Source organism: Paramisgurnus dabryanus, chromosome 5 (assembly GCF_030506205.2).
Source record: "Paramisgurnus dabryanus chromosome 5, PD_genome_1.1, whole genome shotgun sequence".
Lineage (NCBI taxonomy): Eukaryota > Metazoa > Chordata > Actinopteri > Cypriniformes > Cobitidae > Paramisgurnus > Paramisgurnus dabryanus.
Window position 1 is genome coordinate 49602020 of NC_133341.1, and position 11704 is coordinate 49613723.

The window sequence follows — 11704 nt, forward strand, 5'->3', positions numbered from 1 at the left end:
TATAAAAAATAAATTAATAAAAAACAAATTATATATGAATATATAAAATATATGAAAAATGCATTTATCCGTGTTTGCACTAAATGAAATAACAATTAGTATTAGCAAAACATGAAAGGATAACAAGGTTCCCAAAAGGGAATTCCTCCTAAGCTGTCCTGAAAATAACTTTACCTTGCAGTATTCTCTGATATAGTGTAACAATAGATGGAATTTGACCTTGTCATGAACATTAAAGGCTTTTATGATTTTATTGTACAGAAGTCCACCATCAAACTTGTCGGATTTTAAATGTTCAGTATTGGGCATAATTTATCATTTTCGTGTGTGTGTGTGTGTGTGTGTGTATGTACATATGTATATATGTATATATATATATGTATATGTGTATGTATATGTGTATGTGTATATGTGTATGTGTATATGTATATATATATATATATATATACATATATATATATATATATACATATATATATATACATATATATATATACATATATATATATACATATATATATATACATATATATATATACATATATATATATACATATATATATATACATACATACATATATACATATATACATATATACATATATATATACATACATATACATATATACATACATATACATATATATATACATGTATGTATATATATATGTATATATATATGTATATTGTTGGACTTTAATCGTCCTGCATGTTCTTAATGAGGAGATCAGACACGTAACTCAAATCAAATTATTTTTAATAAGTATCTCAAATGAAATATTACAGAGCTCTGGGTCAAAAACTGTCCCTGTCTTTACACAACACCAATGCAGAAACAAATCCCCCGAGAAGCGGTTGATCTGATCTGCCTCTCCCTCTGACCCAAAATATATATATGTGCAATTGGGTGGGGGCCTGTTCGATGGAAAGTTTTACTTCTTTCTTAAAGGTTCACCAGACCCGTTTGATGGAAAGTTGTACTTCTGTTTTAGAAGTTCATCCTGTTATAAATAACTATGACCGTTATTTCACCCTGTCGCTCCGACATCCTGTTTTTCTCCCCAGGTGTCTCTGCAAAGCAAAAGTTAAAAAAAAAAACACACATACATACATACATACCGAAAAAACTCCAAGCCTGCTAAATTTGCACATGACATTTAAAAGTCAACTATCAAAACCCATATACAATGGAATCATATCTCTAAGTCTGCTAGACTATTCTCACTTTAGTACTATATGCTAAAGGTTAATACTCAAAGCTATTCTTAAAATCTTTATGATTAAAGGCAATGCAATCATTAATAATGCAATAATAAAATCATGATTATTCAAAGCACGGTTAATATTCATATTTCAAGGATATGCGGATGTGGGAATGTTCTAATTTTCCTTCATTCCCCCTTTTGATCTCCTTTACAGGAGATCAACCTCTGACTCCTCCTCCTTTGGTTCTTCTTCGTTTAGCCCTACTGCTCCCAGCAGTGGCATCTGATACGGTGGAGGATCCTTCCCCTCCACCGTCTTCACGATCCACCTGTTACACAAAGATCTGATACATGGAATACAACAACACCCACAGTTTACCAGTATTACTGCCGCCACCGCAATAGACATTATCAATGAGGTTATCAGCATGCTGTATTGCCCAAACCATTTTGTCATCCAGCTATTACATGGGTTCTTAATCCCTGAATTTTTGTCAGTTTATTTATTTGTTTGTTTATTTTTTTAAACAGGCACTACCGCAAATATAGGATTTCTTGTAAATATTATCTCTGCTTGAAAATTTTCTAAAAAAGATAGGCACAAACCTTAGAATATAGACTATCATAAAAGAACTGTGAAATATTTGGTGAACATGTATTATAAACATCCTGTAAAATATAGCAAAAGTATATCCTCCACACACTCAAATATAACCAAAGTATAGTAAATATTCCTCTAAAACTGTCACTCAATAAAAATGTAAAATATCCCAGAAATAAAAGAACTATGAAACATTTGTAAAAATATAGATGAAGGCTGTAAAATATAGTCAAACTGGATGTAAAATAATTTCAAAACACACACGTTAAAAGTAAACTGTTAAGCCTGCAAATCTATACCACAAGAATATATGTTAATTCAAGATAATTGTAAAATATCTTCAAAATGTCCACGTAAAATAATCAATAAAAATGTACAACGATGTTATGATGTCTTCAAAAATACTCCTGAAAGAAGTATGGATGATGTTTTTTTTTATATTTTGATGTGTCATCAAATATTTTCAACAATGCTCACAAAAGGATATTTTAAAGTGTAAGTCCTTTGAAAATCATAAAATATTGTAAACTGAAAAACCCTTGAAAATCACAATATGTAGAAAAATGTAAAAATCTTTGAAATTCTCAAAAATAGTCACATGTAAAATACTTGAAACTCATGAGAATGGTAAAATGTAACGCCAAATCACCAAAAATAGTAAATTGTAAAATACTTGGAAGTTGTAAAATATTGAAATGTGAAATCTTAAAATCTGAAAGTAGAAAAGTGTCAAATATTTGAAAATCATGAAATAGAAAAACGTAAAATATTTGAAAACTCTCAAAATGGAAAAATGTAAAATATCTGAAAAATCTCAAAATAAAAATTTAAAATATTTAAAACTCGTAAAATACTTCACAATCTCCCCTTTTTCACGTATTATTCCCTTACATACACAGTACACTCAAAAAAAAATATTCATTGGATTAACTCAATAAAATTGTGGGCAGGATTTCCATCCAATATGAATGTGTACCCCTAACTCATAAAAAACTACTTTACCCAATGAAAATATATTGAGTTGGTCCAACTCAATTTAAAGTAAATGGCAATAGTCAATTAGTTGCCTCAACTCAATTTAGTGTAGTCTGAATAACTCAATTTAGCATAGTTTGAATAACTCAATGTAGTGTAGTCTGAAGAACTCAATTCTGTTATTTTATATAAAACACTTTTATATCATACCAATTAGCATAAGCACATGTTAGCATGCTAATAATAATGACATTTGATACTTTGGATGAGCATGTGAGAAGAGACTGATCTCCAAACAGGCATTAACACAGTCAGTGCTCATTGAGAGAAATATGTCCCATCCACAACCTAACCACAAGCGCCACTCTTTTGCATGATGGTAACCAAACAATTTGAAAAAAAAATTACACAAACACTTCTAAATCAATAAGATAAAGGGACATTAAACACTATTAAGTCTTTCTCTTTACCTAAAAATGCATAAAATAACACTTAATTAAAAAAAATTACTCACCAAAAGCAGTTGCATGCAAAGCATGCTGGGAAATTATTTTTCCTGAACCCAGACTCAAACTTATTGTGTTAACGCAATTAAAAAGAAATCAATAAATTATAGTACATATTTATTTTGTGTTATACTAATTAAATATATATACTTATTGCTCTTAATGAGGTATTTTACATTTATTGAACACAATTTTAATGTGTCATTTCTAAGAAGGGCTTGAATCATTTTTTTGAGTGTAATGATTATGTCTGTGTTTTGGAACTCTTCTTTGATTACATCCCTTACTTTTTCCCACTCTAGTCTGTCCAAACCACACCCAATCCTGGGTATAGCCAACTTTTTTACTCTTTGTTCTTCACAGTGTTTTTTGAGTTCCTTTATTGCCTGTCTCAATGTGTCGTATGTTGGCAAATTTTTGGCTTTCTCTTTTGTTATCAGGTGAAAGATTGTTCTTTGCCCTTCCTGTGTTACCGCACACTGTCCCACCACTTTCTGTTGTCTAACTACTTTGTCTATTCCATATCTTTTTCTGAATTCCAATGCTATTCCTTTCCCAAATGCACAATCTTTGCTAATGCAGTGAGCTAATGCTTCATGTTCTGGACTGTTGAATAAGTCCCCCTTTAGTTCTTTGAGTGTTAGTTTTGTGTTCTTTTGGGAAATGTCAACATGCTGTTGTGAAATGTCAACCTGTTGTTGTTCCCCTGTGTTGGATTCCCCCTTTTGGTCCTGCAGTTCCTGCAGGTCCAATCTTACCATATCCCGTAGGATCACCCAATCCGCCAATTGAGTGATTTCTGCATCTGGATGTGCATGAGAGATGGTTTTCTGTTTGGAAAAACTTGAAACAATATCATTCAGTTTGGTTAATTATGTTCTGTGATCGAGATTTTTATTTGTTCAGGGTGCACTGGTTTGAACGGACCAGGAAATGAACGACCCGTCAGAAGTTCAAATGGTTTAAATGAGGTCATGCGGTTAAGATTCATACGTTTAACTTTTCCCTGTCATTTAGGATGGTATACAGTCCCGAAACGGAAACGCAATCCCAGTGCACTCTCAACCTTTTGTAAATCCGCATTCTTAAAATTTGTACCGTTGTCTGAGCGATTTATTCGCGGAAAACCGTAACGCGTAATGTATTGGTTAATCAAACACTTAATCACCGAAATCGAATCTTCCTCCCCCGTGGGCCACTCCTTTGGCCAACCTGAAAACACATTCATGAAAACTAAAAGATAACGTTTACCTTCCACTCTCTCCCCCATGTCTGTGTAATCGATAACCACTTCCTCACCAGGTCCCCGTGGCGGGAAGACACCTGCAGCACATTTCACTCCAGCACATACATTGTGTATGGAGCACACCCTGCAGTTAGCGATAAATTCTTTAACTGTAGCAGCCAGGTATGGGTGCCACCACTGGTTAAGATTGGAAATGGTTTGTTTGATTCCAGCATGTGAGGGGGTGTGTGCTTGAGTGATAAGGGGTTTTATCATACTAGGTGGAATAACTGGTTTACGTCAGGTCCCACCCAGCCACTGTTTAAACGTACCGTCCCTTTGTGAAGCCACATAGACTTTTCCTCAGATGAGGCTTTGCGTTGTTCTACTGCTATGTCTGGGTCAGGTAAAATGTTATTGGTACCTTTCTGTTCTGCATCTTGTAACACCATTCGTGTGACGTACCCTGCACCTTGCTTTGCCACCATGTCGGCTATCCGGTTACCCTGTGCCGCATCTGAGTTACTGTTATCATGACCTTTACATTTTATGATTGCCACCTGCTTGGGTTTCAAAATAGATAGCTAATGCTATGATGTCTTCCTGATGTTTAATAGGTTTGTTGTTAGCTGCCATAAAACCACATCTTTTCCACTTAGGTAATTCTGTTACAACTGCACCCACTGCATAGGCAGAGTCACTAAAAAGGTTGATTATTTTTCCTTCTCCCCACTCTAGCGCCTCTGTCATTGCCACAATTTCTGCTCTGTGAGCTGACTGATGTCCCTGTAAAGGTTCTGCTATCAATATTTCAATCTCTTCCTCTTGCAGTGCTGCAATACCTATTCCTGACCTCAGTGTTCCACTTGAATCTCTGAAACAGCATCCATCTGAAAACACCATAACTCCTTCTGGAATGATGTGTGTCAACAAATCTGGTCTAATTTTCTCTTCCCTTTCCACGGTCATACAACAGTCATGGGGTTCTCCTTCTGTCCAATATGAGGCCATGTTTATGCCCTCATGCGTGAAAACCAAATTTGGTTGTGCGAGACAAGTTTTCCAACTTTCTTTGTCTCAGAGTGGAAAATGTAAATGATGACGAATTCACAAAACCTACCACAGATTGTCCGGTGAGTACGGTCAAACACTGTTTCTCACATGCTCTGCAAGGGGTAAACAGAAGAAAGCATTAGCGAGATCGATGCAAGTATACCATGATTGATTTTGAGTGATTTCATTCAGAGAAGTGTATGGGTTTGGAACAGGTAAAGTTGTAGTTTTCATGATTTGATTGATTGTTCTCAAATCATGTGCCATTCTGAATTTTCCTGTGTTTTGTCTTTCCACAGGCAGAATGGGTGTGTTCCAATTGGAATCAGCATATTCTAAAACCCCTGCGGTTAACAAACCTTCAATGGTATCTTTGATACCTTCCTCTGCCTTTGGTTTGTGCTTATATTGAGGCCTCCAAATTGGATCATCACATGTCAGCTCGAACAAAATTTCTGGGTAATTTTACAAAACCCTACATCTGTGGGACTCTGAGTCCATAACTGGTCGGGCAAACTTTTCAACATTGTTTCAGCATCTTCATGATCACTTTTCTCCCTACCATGCCATCTTGTGAGCCATTCGTGTTCCAACACTATAGTGTCTTTTGTTTCCTGTGTGATCAAATAATACCCTGAGCTAGATGAATATTTTACACCAGGAAGTTGGGTTTCCCTCCAATCTGTTAAGTGTATTCCCTTCTTTACCATTGGTCCTAGATCTTTAGCTTGGTGTTGGGGGTGTACTAACAGTGATATATGGGGTGATGCCTCTTCCCTTATTTTGTACCATTGTTCCTGTTCGGGGGTAAGTTCTACAATACCTGCCACTCCCTCTTTGCCTATCAATATTCCTGCCCCAAAAATTTCCCACTGTTCTCCTGCAATGTTATCAAATTGTTCTTGGTACCAGTACTCTTGTGTTCTATCATAAAACAGAGTGACATGCAGTGGATCTATCAGCTGGGTGTATGGCGCTAATGATAATATCCAAGGTTCCCATTGAGAGTACAGATCGTTCAGGGTGTCCCCTGTGTCCCCCAGAAGCACCCTCCCCCAGTAAATGTCAGCTCCCTGTGGAGAGGTGTTTGCAGAAAGTAACCATTGTCCATGCGTTCTCATTGTGGTCATGATGGAACAGTTCATGGTGATACCATTTTTCACAGTTACTATAATCCCCTCCGGGCTGCATAGGATTTCAGCTCCAAGTTTCACTAGCAAGTCTCTTCCCAACAAATTTGTCGGTGAGGAATATGACAGCAGAAAAGAGTGAGTCAATGATTGTTTTTTCATGCACTGCACTGTGAGTTCTTTGGAGAATGGCAGTCTAGTTATAGCCCCGGAAAACCCCCTTACTTCAGTGGTTTCGTCTGAAATAAGATTTTTTGGAAGTTCAAAGTTCAGTGTGGAGTATGTTGCCCCAGTATCCACCAGGAATTCAACAGGACGTGTGTTTACCTCCAAAGTCAGCAAGGGTTCCGCCCTGACCCTGCTGAGGTCGTTCCGTGGGCTGTCTCAGTACCACTCCCTTTCCCCTCCAGTGGACAAAGGGTACTGCGAGTGTGGTCGTGGTGCTTTTTCCACGTTAGGGGCCATGTGTGGGTTATGGCCTCTGCCCCGAGACGGTCTCTGTTGGGCTCCGAGTTCAGGTTGCCGACAATCACGGACGAAGTGTCCCGGACGACCACAACGGAAACACCCTTCCTGATACTGCACTCTTCCCCTCCCCCTATTGTAATCCCCACCCTTACCTCTATTGGAGTAATACATTGGTCTTTGGGTGGTTCTCTCCCATTTAACATTTGATGGGTCAACTTCCTGTTCTTTGTTATATCTTGGAGGGGCTTTCATCTCCTGAACTACCATTTGTATATCCTTCTTTTTCCCTTTTTCTTCATTTAATTTAGATCTTGCTTCCTGCAACTGTAATTTTAGCAACTGTTTTTTCAATTCCTCTACTTCCCCTACCTTTTCTTTTTCTTTTTCGTTCGCCCTAGACATGTGATGAAGGAAATGTCGTTCCCAAACCTCACATAAAGCACCTGGTAAGTCGGGGTTGGCTTTTATTTCATCCTGTACAGATTTAGGAGTCCCTTCCAATACAGCAGCTCTGAACATTTGTTCCTGTATTCTATCTGAATGTGGATGAGCCCCTGTTTGCTCTTCCCACTCTCCTTTGCATCAACTCAGATATGCTGCTTCTGTTTCTTCCCCTTTTGGAGAAAATTTTATATTGTATAGGGTGCCTGCTGGTGCTGGGTACAGCTTTCGCAGTGCCTTTCCCCAATCTGATGCAACTCGACAGTATGGATAGTCATCATATAATCCTACTGTTCCTGCCTCTCGCTCAATTTCCGTAATCTGTCCTAGGGTCAGATCCTGTCCCAACAATGCTCTAAGGTCTCCGATCGCCAATGTATGCCCTTATGTCAAAGTTATTACCTTCCCTATCCATTTACCCCCACAACTCGTGATATGAGGTAGTTTTGCAAGGATAGCTCCCATGTCTGTGAATGACCACGGTTTGTATTCTACCTTTCCACTTGTCTCCACTAGGGGGCAGATATTTGGTACCCTACGAATGAGATGTAGTTCCCTACATTCCTGTTCATCTCCTTCCTGTACTTTCTTTGGTGTCTTTATACTCTAGTTATATCTGCTCTCCTCTTTCATCCTCTTACCCACCTTCATTTCTCCTCTGATTTCAACTGGATATGTTCCCTGTTCTTCAACCTCTATCTGACTCTCAGTCTCGTCCACTGTTATGAATCTGCTACTCAATGTTTCTCCTGGGGTGCTTTGTGCTCCGGGTTGAAATGTCCTCTCCTGTACTACGCTATTCCATTGTTCCCTCAGTTCTTTCTCCAGAGCTGCCATCTTCTGTTCTGCCTGTGCCGCTTGCTCTCTATGTGTTCTCATCAATTCAGCTGTTTCTCTTGCTATTTCTCTCTCCTCTGTCTCGTTTTCTGTTATTAAATTTAATTTCCCTGATTTTATTTTCCAGCGATTTCCCTCCCGCTGCTCCATGTCCAACACACCCTTTTGTACTTCAAATACTGGCAACTGTGTATGGGGCGGGGCATATGGAGGTGGAGCAGTGGGTGGCAGTGCTGGATATATGGATGCTATTTCCCTCCCCTCCTGAATTTTGTTTGCTTCCTTCTCTTTAAGGTCACTTTTTTTTATTTCTACTTTCTTTTCTGTCTCTTGTCTCTCTCTATCCAACTGTACCAAAGCCACACAACTAACTGCCATACTATGCCACAAATGAAACTCTTCACGTAGTCTCTTCACTTCCTTGTCATGCTTCTTTCTAGCTAGAAACCCCACTTCCTTTTTGTCCTCTCTCTGAAACTTCCTGTGCGCTTCACTTTCTTGAACAATTACTTGCTCTTTCAAACTTGTCTTCGTCCTATCTTCGTAACCCTTAAGTTGTTTCCATTCTTCATACATTTCTTGCAATTTCTGAGTCTTTTTGAGCCTTTCTCTTTCTTCTAACCCACTCAAAAGCTGTTCTACGGCTGCCTCCCATTGCTCTTTAAGAGTCTTCATGTTATCTTCCACTAAAATATGTCTTACCCTGAATATCTCGTTTATTCTTCCTCTCAATGTTATTTGCTGTCAGTCCTTCTGTAAATACACAAAAATTCTAACAAAATTATTTTCTGTGTTTTCTTAGTCAAGCGAACAACAATCACCTCTTCTTATTAAAATTAAAGTTCACTTTAATACTATTGCCAGACAATAAAATTCAGTATTGTTACTTCTTCTTGAAATGAAAATGTAATAGTATTCAACTCTTGCTTGATGACGGTTAAAAAGGATTCAAGATGTTGTCAAAACTTAAATCAAATTCAATCTGGCAATATGTAACTTCTGTCAGAATTCAAACTACATTCATTCTATAAAACTTGTCAAATTAGAAATTTAAAATCTCAAAAATGAAATGATATTTAGGACGTATTAAAAAACAACATCTATCAAAGTTAAAAAATGTAACAATATGTCATACTGGTTAAAGTTAAAAAATAATATTTATCAAAATTAAAATGTAAGAATATGCAATGCTGGTTAAAGTAAAAAACAAAATTTATCAAAAATAAAAATTCAATATTGTGTAATACTTGTTAAAATTAGAAACTACAAATAAGCTTTGCCAAAATAAAAAATGTAAGGGCCTTCAATACTTGTCAAAATTGAAATTAAAGTTCACATCAATAACATCTATTTCTTATCACACGTTCAAATGTCAATTTCCATAAAACAACCAGCACTTCTCAAATCTCTTGCTGATCTCACTAATTTTCTAAAGTTTTCCTGAAAGTTACAATATTCTTATTACGGCTCGAAACAATGCATCCAATACGCGTCTCAATCAATTCACAGGCACCATATGCTTTTATGATAACCACGGCTTAGTTTCAGACAAAGTCGGCTAAGTTCTATTAAACCCTGTTCCACTACTGCAATCGAAATTATTAAATATCAGTAATCGTTTGAATCTCTCTACTTCTACACTTTTCGTCTATTATCTCTCTCGGACTGGGTTTGTTTCTCTTCCGTACGCCTTTTTCGGCTCTGACAATCTATAACATATAACTTCTTTCAGTTGTATTTTCTTCAAAATGAAAGTAAAACTACCAGCCCGTCACGGAAAGGAAGCAGAATGAGAGCACAGCTTCTAAAGTGAAACTAAATTACGCTCCGAGCTGAGAAGTTCACAGTTTTCTCTTCCTTACTCTTAAATCTTGTTAGAAATGAAACAATCTCTTCTTGTAATCAATTCACCGAGAACAAATATCCATTTCAATTTATTTTGAAATCAAGTATAAAGAAACTACTCTTTCTTCCCGAGTCACACCCCGGAATGAAATAAGAAAATGGACATCCACACTAAAATACAATAAACATAAAATATACTGCAGAAACGTCTACTCCTTTAAACATGAAATGACACTAGACAACTCCGGAGAATCACACATTCACATCAATAAAACAAAATAAAAACTGGATCCGTCTACGCTTGTACCGTGTAAATGAAATAATACTAAACAAAATCCCCCAAATACACACAATAGTAAAATACAATATACACAGGATATAAAATATGCTTTTCTACAAATTGAGTTAAAATTTGCTGACAGTAAATTGCAACCACAATAAATTTTTTAAAGACGGAATCCGACGGCTTTTAAAACTAGAAATTTTATTCCAACTTCACTTACAGTAAAACGATTAGTAATTGAACACATAAAAACTGAATTACGATTTTACTTATAATAAATCTAGACAATACTCAGATTTTAGGATGCTAAATTAAAATTTACTGATCATAAATCTGACTCAAAATAAAATGTCTTCGTAAAAATAGAAAATTAAATCAAAATTTAAGATATACAATTAAGTAAAAATCAATGATAATAAAATTGAATAAGAAAAATAGAAAATTTAATTAAAACCTAAGATATAAGATTAAGTAAAAACTTGTTAATAGGAAAAATAGAAAATTGAATAAAAATGTACTAATCGTGGAATTGAATAATAGCAAAAATATTTCGTAAAAAGATAACACTGAATTGCAATTCACTGGCAGCAAAAATCAATAAAAATATTTATCCAAAGAAGAAGTTGAATTAAAATATACTCACAGTAAAGCTGATAATATACCGGTAGCAAACAGCGCAAATAAACAGCACATTTAAAAATAAGCAGCCATTTCGTACAATCTTCAGTAAGTTTCAAATTCCTATTCTTTAGCACAACTTAACAATATTGCTTACAATAAAACTTTTTCAAATACCAATATTCTCTTCGTATTTTCGACTATTTCGTGGCTTTCTTACCACTTTCGCTTTCTCTTTATGCGGTCCAACCGCTGCGTTGCCCGTGGTCCCTGACCACTTTCTCGGGTATGAAACCCACTTCAATCTCTATGTATCGCGGTCCAACCGCTCTGTGTTCCCAGAACACTAAATCCTATTCTACTGTATTCTATTCCCGCGGTCCAACCGCAACGTGTTCCCAGAACACTAAGTCCTATTCTACTGTATTCTATTCCCGCGGTCCAACCGCAACGTGTTCCCAGAACACTAAGTCCTATTCTACGCGGTCCAACCGCAACGTATTTTATTCCCGCGGTC

At 36.5% G+C, this 11704-nt stretch overlaps 2 protein-coding genes across 6 annotated transcripts in view; one reads left to right on the forward strand and one right to left on the reverse strand.

Annotated features, from left to right (window-relative positions):
- The window catches only part of naa38 (N-alpha-acetyltransferase 38, NatC auxiliary subunit), a 156598-nt gene that overhangs the window by 116317 nt on the left and 28577 nt on the right, over nt 1-11704 (forward strand). The window lies entirely within an intron of this gene.
- Nucleotides 741-11704, reverse strand: part of LOC135727274 (uncharacterized) — a 12194-nt gene continuing 1230 nt past the window's right edge. Inside the window, exons 1-2 of one of the 3 annotated variants that reach the window (XR_012336731.1) lie at nt 7023-11704; nt 741-6934 (exon numbers count right to left, since the gene is read on the reverse strand). The exon at nt 7023-11704 is cut by the window's right edge and continues 1230 nt beyond it. Coding sequence is in view for 2 of the 3 variants with exons in the window: in XM_065245100.2 (XP_065101172.1) it covers nt 8211-9116 (906 nt within the window). In the remaining variant the exon portion in view is untranslated. The other 2 variants (XM_065245100.2, XM_065245101.2) reach the window with 2 other exon arrangements.